We start from the raw sequence: 17,569 nt of genomic DNA on the forward strand, positions 1-17,569 counted from the left end.
GTTACAGAACAATTCTTTTCCTTGAAACTGGATGTGCACAGAATTCTTTTTAAATTTTTAGCCTGGCGTTTGCTATTTATAAATTGAACATTTCGGTAAATTGTGTTTGTGTTCTCATCCTCCTTTAGTATCAGGTTTAATTGTTTTACCACTGGTGTTAGGTTTTGGTTCCGTGGATTATGGGTATGAACAAAAGGTATAATTTGTTTTTCCTTCCGATTGTCACGTGTCGTAAGTAGTTGTGTTCTTTCATAAGACTTAGCCTTTTTTAAACCATCATTCACTAGTCATTTCTAATAGGGTATTTACGTTTCACAAGAAAGGATTTTAATTCCTCTAGTCGTAAATCCCTTGTGTTTTCCTCACTTACTATGGTGCAAACTCTTCTTGCCAGATTATATGGTATTGCGCTCTTAGTATGGTTTGGATGACATGAGCCGAAGTGTAAATACTGATGTGTATCGGTGGCTTTGTAGTATATATCAGTAGTTATCCTTATGTTCTTTTTCTCCACTAACACATCAAGAAATGGTAATTTTTCATCATTCATCTCTAAAGTGAATTGAATATTGGAGTTTAACCCGTTTAGTATTTTGTGAAATTGCGTTAATTTCTCCATGTCGCCGTGCCAAATAATGAAGCAATCGTCCAGGAATCTTTTCCAGTTTGTTTCTATCAAATCAGCAAATTCTTCTCCCCATTCTTTAACAAGTTCACTTTTGAGTAACGTTTCAAGGTAGCCTAAAGTTAAGGTTGCATATGTTGGCGCTACCTTGGTACCCATTGCAGTGCCTTTGGTTTGGATGTAATGGTTTTCGGCAAATGCAAAAGAATTGTTATTAAGTACTAATTTCAATCCTTCCAAAATAAAATCATGTTGAAATCTGCTGTTGATCATATCCGGGTATTTTTCCATCCAAAACTTTACAGCCTGTATTCCTAAATCTGTCGGTATATTTGTGTATAAGCTCACAACATCAAAGGTAACCAGTTTTGCATCTTTGTTGACATTACTGGGGAGGTGGTTTAGAAAGTCAAGATCATCTCTAACATAGCTAGTTACCTTTTTACAGAGAGGTTTCAAGAGAATATCCAGTAATTGACTGATTCTCTGTGTAGGTGCATTAGGTCCTCCAACTATCGGTCTAAAACTCAGGTCTACTGGATCTGGACAGATGATGTATTCCTTGTTTTGATTTTTGATAGCTTCCTTTATTATAGCGGATTTATGCATTTTAGGAAGTCCATAAAATTGGCTTTCCCGGAAGTCGAAATTAACTAGATAGTCCTTCTCTTTTTCTGTTACGTCTGGGCACAGGGGTCCATGAATTAGACTTTTTATTTTCTTCATGGTTTGTCTATCATCATTTCCATGAATTTGTTTGTGAAAATTGTTATCCTGCAACATGTCCATAATTTTACTCTTGTAAAAATGGTTGTTCATAATTACAACTGCGCCCCCTTTGTCGGCCTCTTTGATCACAATATTTGGACCCGTTGAAAGATTTCTCAGTGCCTTTTCTTCCTCTTTAGAAAGATTTGCCTTTATGTGATGAAAATTCATAGGTAAAGAAATATTTTCAAGTGTTTCACAGACAGCATCAAGTGTCCGATTCCTACCTTTCTTCGGATTAAATGATGATTTATTTCTAACAAGATCACTTTCTATGGAAATATTCAGACAATCTCAAACGTCTAGTGTATGCTTTGACATCCGTTTTTAATTCCTGATTATTAGCCTGTGGCGTTGGCGTATATTTGAACCCTTTCAGCAATAATTTTATCTCGGTTTCTGTCAGTTCTCTGCTGGATAAATTCAATATTTTAGGGTCTATTTGGTTGTTTTCTTTAGTCGATTTAGATGTTTTCTCACTTTCAACACTTTGAGTATTTACCATTTGGGTTTGTATTTCTGTCCCTGGTTCGGCTTGCCTCCCTTTAAAAAATGATTCTGTGCACCTTTCCCTATATATGTAACACGATCATTCCTGTAGTAATCGTTTGTACTAATACCGGTGTTTCCTCCGTAGTTAGGGTTTTGGGTATCTCCTACATTGTGTTTTCTCGGATATTGTGACTTCCCATATTTATTTTTGTTTTAACGGAATGCAAAGTTATTTGTCTTTTTTCCGTTGTTTATTTTCTTTAATGGTCGATTAGGGTGCTGAGGATATATATATTTATGTACACCTGAAGAAGGATTATGAAATCCAGAAAGCGCTAAACTGCATTTTCTTTTTCTTTTATAATTATTTTCACCTGTGTGACATCGACTGTGAACTATTTTCAACTATATATATATATATATATATATATATATATATATATATATATATATATATATATATATATATATATATGTGAAAATTATTTTAAATAAATAAAAACACAGAGAACGAGTAAAACATAAGCGCTTTCATTTCTTCTTCATGATGTTTTACAATACTCATGGTAACGTCTATTATGACAGTCATAATAACTTAACGTTAACAAGTCTTTGATTGACGTCATATTTTTCCCGTTCTTTCACAGAACAATGCATAAACAAAGCATACAATAACAAAGCAATAAATGTGACTCAATAACATAATTTACATGTAAAGAAACAATTCTTTTACATTAAACTATTTAATTTAGGTTTGAAAGTCCTTATAAAATGTCTTTCTTTATCACGTCTTTCGATTGTGTTAGAGTTGTGCAGTTTATAAAATGGAAAGACAGTAAAAGTTCTATTTCCACATACGTCTAAGTGTTCACTGACTTTGAGTTTGCGATATTGCGGTATGTTTATTTGTTGTTTATGTACTCTGATCCTTTCCCGTAGGGTACTTCCCGTCTCGCTGATATTATACTACAGTTCCCCGCAACCGGAACATGTTATAACGTATGTAACATTTCTAGTTTAACATGACATGTTTTTATTAACAGTAAACTGTTTCCCGTTAAAGTTGAAACTTTGTCCTTGTCGTATGTATGGGCAGGTACCACAACGCGGATCCTGGCACTTGGTCACATGAAATTCTGTCGTTTCTTTAAATTCTCACACAGTCTCACACAGTCTTCTATTAACTATGTATTATTATTTTTCACTGTGACAGGTAATTACAATGTAAATAAATGTTATTCTTATTTCATAACATCTTGAATAAAATTGTAAAAGGTCTTTTTTGGTATCTTTTTGTCTTTACATTTTGCATCTCAATAATTTAAAGTTATGTTGATCGCTAAGGGTGATGGACAAGGGCACACAATTAGCAAATCTCCATCTCTTAAATCTCACAATAATGAAAATGTGAAGGGAATTTGTTGAAAATATTTGACAAATGTACAGTTGTACAACCCCATGATTACATTCTTTGCCGTGACGTGTAAAATAACGTATTCATTTTTTTCCTTCTTCCATTAAGATAGTTAATAAATTTACTTAATGTAATAAACAATCACTCCTATTTCTTTTTAAAAAAGAAAACTGTTATGATATATACAGTCCAAATAGTGAAACATGACTTATTGAGGTCTTTTCTCATATCAATTTTTTTTTAATAACGCCCGATAATTGTAATGTGTTATATATGGAGATAACAAACAGTATTCAAGCTCAAAAGTCAATTCAAACAAGACATATCAAGTGTAGAGAAAACAGACGTCTCAAACATCAGAGGTAGGATTAGGTCCCATGGAGGAGTGATCATTCCCTGTCGACGGGTAACACTCCAGTTAACCGTGGCCATTGATTTACGATGAATGACTATAGAAAAATCTCCATACCAGCATGTTAAATAGAATTCTAGTTTTTTTTTCTTAGTATAACATACACTCTGCCACTTCCCTGTGCATATAAAAAAGAGCGTTGGGTGTCAGAGCCATCTTGGATTATGGAAAGATATGGTTGCATGCCACGGCTTCATGCTCCCTTGTCTCTAGAAATTGTGCAAGATTTAATAAATGGAAAATTAAAGTCAAAATACATCCAGTCCTCATTGTCATGCTGGCGGGGATGCTGGTCCGTTATAACTCCTGCATACAGCCGACATATGAACATAAATTGATTTCAAATCCGACAGCAGAATAAGAACAAACGGCACAACCACACACACGATACCTACGTATCCCATCCTTACTGAAGACGGTCGATTATCCTGTGCACTTGTTTTTGTTCGTATATAAGAATTAGTCGTCTTTTTATCTACGTATAAAGCTTTAGAAATATTCTGCACCGCCTCCTCTATATAACGAGTGTTTGAAGTATTTATGTAAGAGGTTTGTTCATCACATGCAGAGGGTAATGGAGTAATAGGCACTTGTACAGTAACTGTAAAGGGAAAAAAAGAAGTCACGATTGCTGTAACCGCGTCTTCTTTGACGTATTCCGTCCTTTCGATATATTGCGTCACCGTGACGTTTTCTGTCTTTGTGATGTTTTCTTTTACTGTGACATAATCTGTTATGGTGACGTTTTCCGTCATAGTAAAATTTACAGTGAGTGTGACGTCTACAATTTGTGTGACCTCATCTGTTATTGTGACATTTTGCGTCAATGTAGTGCTTTCTATGACAGTAACATTTTCCACGGTTGTATAGTTGTAGCAGCTGGTTGGCATATACACATAGGAAGAAGAAACTGACACTATCAGATTTTCTGGAAAAAAGTGGAAGATTTACTATTTATTGATTGACATAGGCGGGGATTTGATAAATGTGTCGTTTACCGATTTTTTTTTGTAAAAATAAGGGGGCCGAGTGGGGTTTTATTGTGTGAAAACTACAATAGCGAAACTCTTCATTCTTATACAATATATAACTTACACTAACTTCAGTGTACATGCAAAGATTGGGGGAAATCTACCGTCCAGGGATTTTTGAGGGACCATCTCAAAATACAGGTACATTTACAAGGAAAGTGCCCATTTTTAGCACTTTAAAGCAAATTATACAAATACTATAATATTTACATTCGCTGTGTTTTTCTACTAAGCCAACTGTGAAATTGATTTGAAAACCATTTTCGTGTATACTCACGCGTAGAAATAAACACGGAGAGACGTGCGTTAACGTGACGTCACAATGAGAATGCAGCGACGTTAGTAAAAATGCAACAATATAGGACAGGGAGAAATCCAAATATTTAGTATATTTTAGTAGCTTTCAATCATGTAAAATGTAAATATAAGGAAATTTTTAAAGTTTTGTGTGAATTATTGGTGTGAGAATCACACAGACTTGCACGTAGGCATATTTTTCATGAAGCGCTAGCGCGCTTTATGAAATATGCCTTCATGACAAGTCTGTGTGATTCACACACCAATAACTCACACAAGACTTAAAAACATTCCTTAAATATACGATGAGTAATACTATATTGCACATTATGTGTGAGAAACACAACATTCTACCGTCTTGTTACCAAAGGGGGCATCTCGAAATGCCCAAAATTAACAAATTTTCCTATTTCTACAGAGTATTACAAATTATGATGGATACAAAGCATTTTTACAAAAATATAACAAAATGATGGATAGATTCTTAAATTTCTATGTTATAAATTTCAAGACCATATGTTTATTACTTTTTCATTAACATTTTTATTACCATTTCTATTAGAGCTTCACTTTATCATATACCGGTCACGGTAGCTTAGTGGTAGAGCGTTCGCTTCGTGATCGGGAGGCCCGGGTTCGATTCTCGATCGCGGCGCCGCGTCATACCTAAGACGTAAACATAGGTAGTGACTGTTCCTTCGCCAAGCGCTCGGCACTAGAAGTGAAAGTCACGGGTCTTTCGGGTATGACCTTAAAAACATAGGTCCCGTGTCACGGTAGACGTTGGCACGATAAAGAACCCTCACTGCTCAATGGCCCTGAGTGCCGAGTATAGGTCTAAATTTGAAGCCCTTCACCGGCATCGGTGACGTCTCCATATGAGTGAAAAATTCTCAAGAGGTACGTTAAGGTAGGTCGCGGGTTTGCTTTTGTCATCAATTTTGGTACACAATTTTGACGATTCGAGCGGTTGTTTTGTGCACATTTGATTATGACGTCAGTTACGTCACAAAGGCAACGTCACGTTGTTTCCCGTTTAATTCTCTGCAAATGACTTGAAGTCTGTGCAAATTTAAAAGTAGATTTAACACAAAGTGCATGCTTTTGTATGTAAACCTCGTACATGTTTTATAATTAAATTTCAGTCTGAATTCTGGTGTGATTATATGTAATGTCTTAGGACTAATCAAATACAATATCAAATGAAAGCAATAAATTATATTTGAAGTGTAACTAAACTGCTAAAAGTCAATCAGAATAAATCATCGTAAAATTTATGCCTTGCAGAAAGAAAGTTCTCATGAATAAAAAATTGCTTAGCGAGTAACTTGAGGGATTGTATACATGTGCGCACGTTATTTGAAACTCAGGGGAACTTGACTTTAAATCAAAGCCGGGGCGAAAATATGCCTATACTTTTCAGGATGGAAATTAATCCTCATCACTAAAAACGAGTTATATTTAATTACAAGTATTTTTCTGCATGTTTGTTTTTTTTTTAAATTATCATTATTAATATTGGTTGGTTGTTATGTATTTAAATCTCGTGCACTCGCCTTGTTTTGCTTGTTAATAAATTGTGAAATGCATTTAAAAATCAAATTTATTCAAACACCTGGATTTTAAGACTTACAAAACACTGTAAATTACAAGTATAATTTTTCTCTATATATTTTTTATGACAAAAGCTCAACGTGTAAAAGCTATAAATGAAAGTGTTTTACATTTTACGTATTGGAATTTAATTCAGAAAATTCGAAATTAAAAAATGCTTGAGATTTAGAGCCATATACTATAGCTTGCGACTAATATAGAAAGAACATTGCAGGTAACCCCCCCCCCCCCCTCCCTGCCCACTTATTTCCTCATTATAGGGATGTTTTTCCTACCGTTTTCAAATAAAGTGATCAAATTTTTGTTTTATGCTTGAAATCCTATTGACCATGCATTTCCTAAAAATACAGGTACTAATATTTTTTCACTCGCGGTGAACATTGTCGCTGCATGTTAATGTCGCTTCACGAGGATTATTTATACCGTTCATTCTGACTTTGTGATCAGAATATGAATTTCACAATACTAGTGAAAATAAGTTAATTGCTGGTCATCCTAATATGTCTCCGCAATAAATTAAATGATGAATAAAATTAAATTTTGTATCAATATCACCTTTTAATTCTCGCATATTCCATAGGTCAATATATTCATATTTATACTCGTACTGTAAACGTAACTACGTTCAACAAATGACGTTGTAGATATTAATAATGCCGTAAACGCCAAATTTTAGCATTTTAAAAGAAAACTTTGAAATTATTTAGCAAAAAATCTAGCGAGAAGACATATTGATTTTTTTATATTAATGGTTTTGATTTTACCTCATCTAGACATTTTGAAATTCCTGAATAATTCGTCTACATCTTTAAAAAGTTATCCAACCTTTTTAAAAGAAACTATCTTCACAAAATTGGCTTATAAACGTCATTTTCCCATATATTTCAACGGTAAAAGCGTCAAAAAGGATTTAAAACTACACCGCGTTTACAGTACTATAACATTAAAACTACTTAGGCAAATTTAATAAAAATTGCAGATGATACGCTTTAAATTCTAAGGAACATTTTATCAAATTTTCAGGATATGTTTTCTCGTAAGAATTTTTATGCAGTAAACCCGCGACCTACCTTAAACAATATACAATCAATCAACAATCACTTTATCATAACGTCAAAAGCACATTATCACGACGTCAATATACCTATCAATTGAAAAATTGTTTTGAAAATCAGTTATTTAAAATTTTTAATAAAATTTTCAACCTGTAATTTTCTTAATTTTGTTTTTTTTTAATTAAATTAAAAAAATTGCTTTAAAACAGTAAATACGCGTAATTTTACTATGATGCGCGAAATATTATGAAAACTACAGTCGGCCCCCTTAATTTTTACTTCTTTTAATTAAAAAAAAAATCAGTAAACGACATATGTTTTTAATTGAAAAAGAATTATTCTCATCTATTCTAAATAATATATTTAGATGTGTACAGATTTTTTTTCAATGAAATCTACTAAAGTATGGTTCTAATGGTTTTGAGGGCAACAACTTTAATATTGTGAGACTTGTGGTTTTCATTTAACGTTATTAACTTTATATTTTCTTCTAACGTGTGTGACGTGACTATGTAGAACTTGCATCTACAGCGGGAAGATTGCGATTCGAAGCAGTAGAAAAGGTAGAACATTTTAAGTGTTTTTTAAAGTCTTTCGTTCATATAATTAAAAGGCCAAGGAAAATATTTTTCCAGAGCTGTATTTTAGTTTTGATTCAATATTTTTCTGTAATTGTTTTTTTTTTTTATTTAGCGCTACATTTTTCTTTTACAATAAATTATTTTTCTGGTGTAATGTTCATCACCGGAATTTTTTACCTATAAATTCCCAAAATAAAATCATTTCGCTTACATTTTTTTTCACATGAAAATATGTATTTAATTTTTCTCCTAAACTTATTTCAAGATTCAACAATCTGTCCATTTGATTCGTGGCGTAGTGGTATGATTGCTGGATTTAAGACATAATGATCGTGAGTTCGAGTCTCTTAGTGCGTGTTTCTTGTTTATTACTTTTTTTTTCTCTGTGCATTTTTTACATGTTTTCTTTTATTAGTTTTTAATACATGTATAAATAATGTATATATATATAATACAATATTACACCATCAAAGTTTCTCGGGAAAAATCAGTCTTAAACTATTCTAATGACCCAAAGTCATGATAGCTGCTAGCTTGTTTTATTTTTAAAAATTTTCTGACAATCTTTTATAGAATAAGAGTATTGAACAAGTAAAATTATTGTCATTCAACGAACTTGCAACTATAAAAATATAACACTGGTCCACAAATGATAACATATATGTATTTTGATTTTGAATTGAAAAGGTACATGTATCTATAAAAAGAAACAGGTGATTTCCTTTTAAATACTTGAGTCGGCCAAGTCCTCAGTAAGGCAGCTATGGCTCTTTATGGGTCTTATGTTCGAAGAGTTATTAAGTCCTTGTCTATCTAACTTAGCATTACAAATGAGATGAAAAAAGACTAATAATTATACTGAGGCATCATCAATGATCTCTGAGTGTTTCAATGTGATTTTCGTGTTTCACCCTTTTCTACAAAAAAAATCTTTGTACGAGGGTCATTCAAAAAGTTCGTAGACTTTTGCCCTAATTTTTTTTTATTGAACGTCATACTACATCCACATTTGAATAATTTGAGTGAAAAATTGGAATGTATCTTCATATTCATAAAAGTTATCGAAGATCTAGCAAAAATGGGATCACGGAGCGATGTCAAAATTGAGTAATTTACTAATTTTCACTTCAAATAGTATCTAAAGTCATACCTCTAATAAATGGAACTAAAACGAAATTTAAACTACATGTTTAAATTTAGTCTTGCTGTATCACTTAAGATGCTATCAAGTAATGTAATATACCGCTCCGTTTAAAAGATATCAGTTTCTAAACACATATGGACTTGATTAAAAATGGCAAAAAAACATGACGTTGGAGGAGGGAGCAGCGAGTAGCAATAAAATTTTGATTTGCATTCGGGAAACTTCTTTAGCAAACTTAAAAAATTCTGTACAAACCAGGAAATAGAGGAAAATAAGCTGTGTTTTTGTATTAATATGGAAAATACAATTTTTGAGCGGTAGCGAGTTTGAATCGGACGATGGATGGTCTGCAAAGAAAAAGGTTTTAGTTAAAAATTTTGTCAAAAGAGTTAGGAACGTAATGTGCGTTTCACTGTTGCGGAACTAATAGAGTTACATGTACGCGGTAAAGAAAATGGAAACACTGACAACCTAGTTCAAGCTATTTGCACAAATGTTAGCAAACTAGGTGTTAAGTGTTAATGATACTTTTTTATGAATGGAAAGGACACTACAAACCGTGTATGAAATTAAAAAGCAGAGTAATTTTGAAAAACTTTAAACTTTCTCGGCGTTGTTTTTGACGTTACAATGTTGGTATAACCATGCTCCTTGGTAACAAAACATGCTGCTTTAAAAATTGGCTAGCTTGAGTTCTATTTAGTCAAATGGAATAAAACTTCACACTTCGACAAATAAATGTTCTTATTTATGATAATGTGTTCATCTATAATCTTGCAATAATAATATGACGATGAGGAACATACTGGTAGTCTACGTATTTTTTGAATGACCCTCGTATTGGTTCATTTAAGAAATCCTCGGATATATATACGCGGGAAAATCTTCCATAGATGCAATAAAACGTTATTTACCCGCACGCAAATATTTAAACAATAAAATGCTTTATTTGTTTGTTATTACTGGAATTAACGAAAGCAGTTGTTGCAGAAAAAATACATAACCCGCGTAGGCATGTTATGTAAATTTTTTCTGCAATAGCTGCGACAGTTAATTTCAGTAATAACAAAGAAAAACATATTATTTTTTCTTTTTATATCTTTTTAAATAATCATTTAAAATAGGATTAAAAAGATAAATTATTGTATTAATGATGCGAACGTCTTTATACGTTTCATTGATGGAACAGCCAGTAATCAAGAAATCTGAACAGGCGACATGCCTAATGTAGTTCATGCAGTGATTAACGAAATGAATTTTCTTTAGAAATAAAGGAGAAAATATTCAGTGGATGTAAATATTAATATATTAAACCCCGCGAATTAAAATGATTATGTAAAAAAAAGGTAACATGCTTACCGGCGGTATTTGTACAGTTTAAAACAATGGTCTTCTCGTTTACCGTTGTAGGGGTTATGACGTCAGTTTCCTGTTTTACTTCACCTTAAAAAGAAAAACAAACGTCATAATCCAAATACATGTAGTTATATCCTACCTTCACAAGCCAAATTAGAGTTTTTCAGTTTAAGTTAGAAAGAGACAGGAGGAAAATCAAAGAAATTGGACAGAAAACCCATCGTTTTATTATTTGAACTGATTTTTCTCATGAGACAGGATTTTTGAAAATTATATTTTTACAAGTACCTTACACTCATGAAAAAAAATCCCGTCCCACTTATGAAATAAATTCAAACATTGCATAGTCGTAGCTTAAATCCTTTACGAATTTATCTACATACCGCTAATGCACTGGCGAATGGCAATGTTGACCTCTGGCCCATTACCCTCCTTCGTTTTCATTAGCAAGCAATTGTTAATTGAGTGTGAAACAATAGCATAGCAATTGGCGTCGTTAATGCACGTTCTTTTGCAATCCGCCTTATCACTGGATTCAACACTTATAAGTTCTAGTGACAACAAATCACTCATTGGACAAGTATTGCCTAAATATAACAAACATGTTATGTTTTGCATCCATTTCTTAAAAGTAAATGGCCGTGTTTTAAGTCTGGTAAGCATTTATCTATTTTTTTTAATTAAGCATGTTGGAAATATCTGAACTCATATATAAATCTGTTTATTACTTACAAAAATGGCTTATTGCATTATGATATACCAAAAGAAACAGCTTTGCTCCTTTGCGGCAATTTTTAATCAGTAAAAGTTTATAACAAAATAAAATTGAAAATTTAAGACCTCTCTGGTGAGTACAATTGCATGATTTTCTTTTTTTAATGGTTACCCTGAAAACAATTCAAAACTTTGCCTATCTTATCATTTTTACAAAACTAATTTCCCTAGATCCCCAATAAACTTGCCTTCAATTCGCTGTTCACATATAGCGCCATAATGTTCATCACATTCCTCTTGTTCATACTTAAAATCCAGATATGGTTTAGTTTTGTAGCATTGTCTGTTGGAATCGAAAGTGACGCTACCAGAATCTTTAAAGTAAACAAATGTTGAAAAATTTAATGGTGTGCAATCCTGCCATTCATGTCCAGAGTCTGTATTGGTCAATCCGATCCAGGCAAAGTCGTTTCTAAAATAAAAAGCACAATTAAAGGCCCAGGATTATCGTTTTTCCATATTTCTATCAACCTGAGTAAGCTTTAAGATTAATATTAAAATCTTATTTTGATCATACTAAAATTATTAAATTACGTAAAAAAAGATTGAGAAAAAATCAAGATGCTCTTTTAGAATTTAAAATGTTTTATGCAAGGTTTATTTCTTAAACTATGAACTTGAGAAAAAAAATGTATTAATAGTATTTTATATTAATGTTTTTATTCAATGAAAGGTACTCGTTTTTAAATTTCCAGATCATTTTTTTTCTTTTCAGATATATCATCATATTACCGAATACATATCTGTGAATATGCATAGAAAAATTATTTCCTCATAATCATCTTTTCCATTTTTTCCAGATTTACAACCATACTTTTAAATCCATAAGATCTACAACGCACGCGTGGTGCAGTGATTAGAGTGTGTGCTCTAGAGCTAGTTGCGGAGTAAGGAGATAATTCTTTAATCGCTGAATTTAATTCAACTGCTAAACATGGAGACCTTTAATTTTCGTTGAGACGGTATAAATCTACGTCCCATGTCGCTGTAAAAAATTCCTCAGTACCGTTTATGGATTGAAATTTGCAGCCTCAACCGATAAGTGTGGGCGCATGTGCATAGAATTCTCTAACAAAAAGTACTGTATCAAATATAGTTAACTATTAGATAACTATAGTAAATTAAGTTTTCACATTAATAAATTAAGGTATCTTTTTACTATGAATTTCAAATAGATATATATATTTTTATTAATTCCTTCAATTATTTTCTGATATAAAGAATTTCTATTGTTTCTATATTTACATTAAAAAAACTTTATTGATCTGTAATTTCAGAAATAGTAAAGATTAATCAAATTAAAAACAGACTTCTTAGATCCGCGCCATATTCACTCTAAGAAGTCTGATTTTTATTATATTGTAGTAAGGCTCTGAATCAAAAATGTTTCATTGCAAATCAAAGTATCAAAGTTTTTATTACCTACTGGTTAACAATATAGTAAACTTTAAGTTTGAGTGAAAAATTCTGTAGAAGTAAGTTAAACAATAAACAAACTTACGGTACGTTGTTCCAGAACATTGAGCTGTTTTGAAGTCTACGCATTCTAACAAACATCTCCCAACTGTCCAGGTTTACAAGGGAAGCATTCAAACTAGCACACACTTCTCGAGCCTCTTGCCAAGTGTATTCTCTACTTTTGACGTATATGTAGTTTTTTGTGTAGGCTTTATCTGAAAAAAAATTTTAAAAATCATTTTTCTAAATTTTTTTTTACTTGTAAATTAAATGATATGCTGACTTTTTCTTTGAAAGATGAAATGAATAATATAGTGAGTTTTGATCAAACAACATTCATTTTTCCCCCGAAAAGAAACCATCATTTTACATAAGTCGTTATATAATAATAATAATATTTTTTTTTCTACAATAATTGGATTTGATACACAAGGTTATCAACAATCAATAGTGTTCGATATAAAAATTTTGCAATAACTATGGTCTACAAACTACACAATGCCCTTTTACGATTACATTCTGTCATTATGCGACATCTGACCAACATCTTTCAAACAAATTATAAGGCTATTATTTTCAAACTTTTTACTGTTTATATCATCTTGCCTAGGAGAACACGTCAACAAAGAATGCTTACTCTTAATAGTACTTGTTCCAACATTTGTTCTCAACATCCGTGTTGGTTTTGTGCATAATTTGTTTAAATATGAACCCTGTGACTAATTCTCAGTTTACTTTGGATTTTTTAAAATCTAAAATCACGGTTCGATTTCTTTTCTACGACGGCGTATTAGTGCCATTTTAACAATGTAGAATTTTTTTTTAAATCGTTTGTACGATTTAATAAATCGTTTGTACGATTTAGTAGATCGTTTGTACGATTTAGTAAATCGTTTGTACGATTTAATAAATCGTTTGTACAATTTAGTAAATCGTTTGTACGATTTAATAAATCGTTTGTACAATTTAGTAAATCGTTTGTACGATTTAATAAATCGTTTGTACAATTTAGTAAATCGTTTGTACAATTTAAAAAATCGTTTGTACAATTTGTTTGTTAAATCGTTTGTACGATTTAATCAATCGTTTATACGATTTAATAAATCGTTTGTACGATTTAATAAATCGTTTGTACAATTTAGTAAATCGTTTGTACGATTTAATAAATCGTTTGTACAATTTAGTAAATCGTTTGTACAATTTAATAAATCGTTTGTACAATTTGTTTGTTGAATCGTTTGTACAATTTATTAAATCGTTTGTACAATTTAGTAAATCGTTTGTACGATTTAATAAATCGTTTGTACAATTTAATAAATCGTTTGTACGATTTAATAAATCGTTTGTACAATTTAGTAAATCGTTTGTACAATTTAATAAATCGTACAAACGATTTGTTAAATTGTACAAACGATTTATTAAATCGTACAAACGATTTTAAAAAAAATTCTACATTGTTAAAATGGCACTAATACGCCGTCGTACTTTTCTATTAATTTCTTTTTTTTTTTTTTTTTTTTGATCAGGTGATAAAAAATTATCCAGAATCATGAATTATGATGAGGCAGGAAAAGCATTGCCATCGGAAAAAACTACAAAGTGAATTCAAAGAGATAAGGCAGTGCGTATGTAAAATATTAATCTGATATCAAAGCATATAAGGACCGCATGGTTATAAGTACACAAATGGTTTACATATTACATGTAATCTTTCATGTTTTTTTTTCATACAAATTCATAATGTAACCCTGAAAGCTAAAGATTGCATCGTCTGTGTATGTTTGTCTATATGCGACTCTCCCATCTTAGATTACTAGTAATTAATATCTATATCTTTTGCAGAGTAAAGCAGTTATTGACCATCTAAGACAATGTTGTTTTTCTTTAATTTGAGCAAAAAGGGGAAAAGTCTACTTTGAGCATACATACAAACAAGAATTTCAAGATTCTCGTTAAACTTAAACAATGTGAAAAGCATTCATTTCGATATATCCGTGGTCGATACAATGGCCTGAATACTGTTCTTTATTTATACTCTTTTATCAATTTGAGGGAAAAAACACTCTACATGTAAAAATACTTATCTGAAATGATTTTATAATAAGTAGCTGAACAACCAAATAAGAAAAATCAGTGAAATTCGAAGACTACAAACATTGATGTTAGTTTTTACATCCCCTAGATATCTTCTTTTTTTGTGAGAGCGCAGAAATACTGCAAAAGTATGAAACATCACGATCACGAACAAACTTCTTTTCCCAAATTTCATGGTTGTATGCAAAAGTTATCAACCCAGAGGATTGTATTATTTATAATTAATTCAACAAGAATAAGAAAAATAATTTAGAATTTCTTACCTGGTACAATAGGTTGAACATAGAGATTATCATAACATTTTGCATACAAAAAGATTGAAAACATAATAAAAATAGAACTGAAGTACATCATTTTAAACGCAACCGCTTCTTCTAGCCAAATAACATTGCATGCATTTTTTCCTCAATCAAAATGCATCTGTAACTATTGGGTGAATATATAATCAATAAAGTCTACATGCCAGTTAGGTCGGCGGACTTTATGCTATACTTTTTGATTGCTTAAACTAGAGGTACTGTGAGCAATGAGCTCACTAAATGATACCCCCCGCCTCCCATATGATTATAACTGACGACAAAGTTTATGTTTTGCTGTGGCCGGGAAACCCAAAATGTGTGTCGGATCAAAAAGTAAAATAGGAGGTGCACAATGGCAATATATAATAAAGATTCTGTGAAAGTTTCATTAAATTTCACTCATTGGTATAAGAGGAGTTGCTGATAAGAGATGGGTACCCTCAGGCATAACAGACGGACGGACGGACAGACGGACGGAAATCCCGATTACTATATACCCTCCCATTTTTCAAGCGGGGGGTATAATAAGCTGAATTTAACATGCTGCTAGTGTGCAATTCATGGTTATAAGATATATCAATGTTAAATACACAGATAAATTGTATCTTGAATGACACCAAGTTGTCATTGTACAATATTTACATTTCCAAATATTTTTCCTTAAGACCCTTTGTAAATAAGAACATTTCATTTTCTCATGAACTACCATGGATGAGCATGAATATCTCCACGCCAATATACCCCACTGAATGTCAAAACTATAGTGCAAGCTCTTTTTGTCTTTAAAAAATGACAGTTGAGTCGAGTAAATTGTAAAAACTCATCAGGAAACTTTTGAAAATATAAGAAATGAATTTAATTTTTGAAGATTCATGAGGTTCATTATCTACAACGCTTCAAGCCTGCATATTCATCATTAATGAAATATGTAGGTGAAGCGTCGTAGTTCATGTCCTCATGAATCTTCAAAAATTAAATTCATTTCTTAAATATGCATTGTGGCAGACCATTCCATGAAATAAGAATAATGAAGCATAAATTTCACCATTCGAGGTGGGAAAATACTTTCATGCCATTATGATTCAATACCATTGTTTAATAATTTACCATAGGAACACACTTTACATTTTCAAAGACACAAGTATAACGATTATTGTAATAATAAGATAAATTGATAATTCGCTGATATAAAGCACGCTTAAAAAGAGTAAAATAATGCACTGTTATACATAAGGTTTAAACCAGCATCTTTCAGAATCAAAAATACGAGATTAATAATTCGAGATCTCGATTTGCAACATCCCTCAAATGATTTTGGCAATCCGTGCTCTTGAATTCCATTACATACGAGGGTTGATCCAAAAGTTCGTAGAATTTCTTCATATTTTGTTTATTTTTAAGTGAAATTGGTTGAAAATTACAAATGAGAATATGGACACTTGTTGAATATTCTAAATATCTTTTTAAAAATATTTATGATAGTAACTCTATGGCAGTTGCCATAGAAACGGTTGTTTGGAAATGAGGGGGAGACATGAAGGCATCTATAATCATTTTAATTCTTAATACGTGAAATAATTATAAAACCGTCCTATGTGGTATATAAAACGAAAATTATGTCATATTTACGATTGATTGATCTTTTATAAACCTTTTTATGAGAGTTTTACTGATTTTACTGGATATTCATGTAATTAGTTGATGATCTATTGTTCATCTTTAAGCTGTTCGACAACGTCAAGTTTCGGTCAAGTCATAAGTTTTGTGAAATTCCCGGGATCATTCACCTTAAACGCTTATATTATTGACATAGGCTGGGAAAAATGCATTTAGTTACTGGTTTTCCAGTGGTATAAGAAATTTAAGAAACATAGGACTGCCGTGGATGTTGATTGAAGGTATGGCCGCCTTTTATTATAGGCTCTGTTTTAAGTGTTTAACCCCCCCCCCTCCCCGGCAAACTAAAAGCGTTAATGGATGTTGTCAACTGACGTACTGTTCTTGACATTGCTACTGAAATTGGAACATGATATGGATAGATGGGGGTATTTGAAATATGAGTGAAAAATGCCCAGGCTTTTCTTGAGAAAAAAAATGAAGAATAGGACAGCATTTTGAAGAATTACGTATTCGAATTGGACATTAGGGTGAGATG

At 31.9% G+C, this 17,569-nt stretch overlaps 2 protein-coding genes across 2 annotated transcripts; both read right to left on the minus strand.

The window, feature by feature from the left end:
- Positions 1–283: 283 nt before the first annotated feature.
- On the minus strand, positions 284–1,564 carry LOC134264726 (uncharacterized). Its single transcript, XM_062746987.1, has one exon. The coding sequence runs from the start codon at positions 1,562–1,564 to the stop codon at positions 284–286; it is 1,281 nt and encodes a 426-aa protein (XP_062602971.1).
- Positions 1,565–3,983: 2,419 nt separating this feature from the next.
- Positions 3,984–11,372, minus strand: LOC134264727 (uncharacterized). The gene is made up of 3 exons (XM_062746988.1): positions 11,173–11,372; positions 10,793–10,876; positions 3,984–4,639 (listed from the first exon to the last, which is right to left on the minus strand). Exons 1-3 carry the CDS (start codon positions 11,360–11,362, stop codon positions 3,984–3,986), a joined length of 930 nt encoding a protein of 309 aa, XP_062602972.1. The 5' UTR covers positions 11,363–11,372.
- Positions 11,373–17,569: the final 6,197 nt, after the last annotated feature.

This window comes from Saccostrea cucullata, unplaced genomic scaffold, assembly GCF_032062105.1.
Source record: "Saccostrea cucullata isolate Sc308-1 unplaced genomic scaffold, CSIRO_AGI_Scuc_v1 ctg3161, whole genome shotgun sequence".
Taxonomy (NCBI): domain Eukaryota; kingdom Metazoa; phylum Mollusca; class Bivalvia; order Ostreida; family Ostreidae; genus Saccostrea; species Saccostrea cuccullata.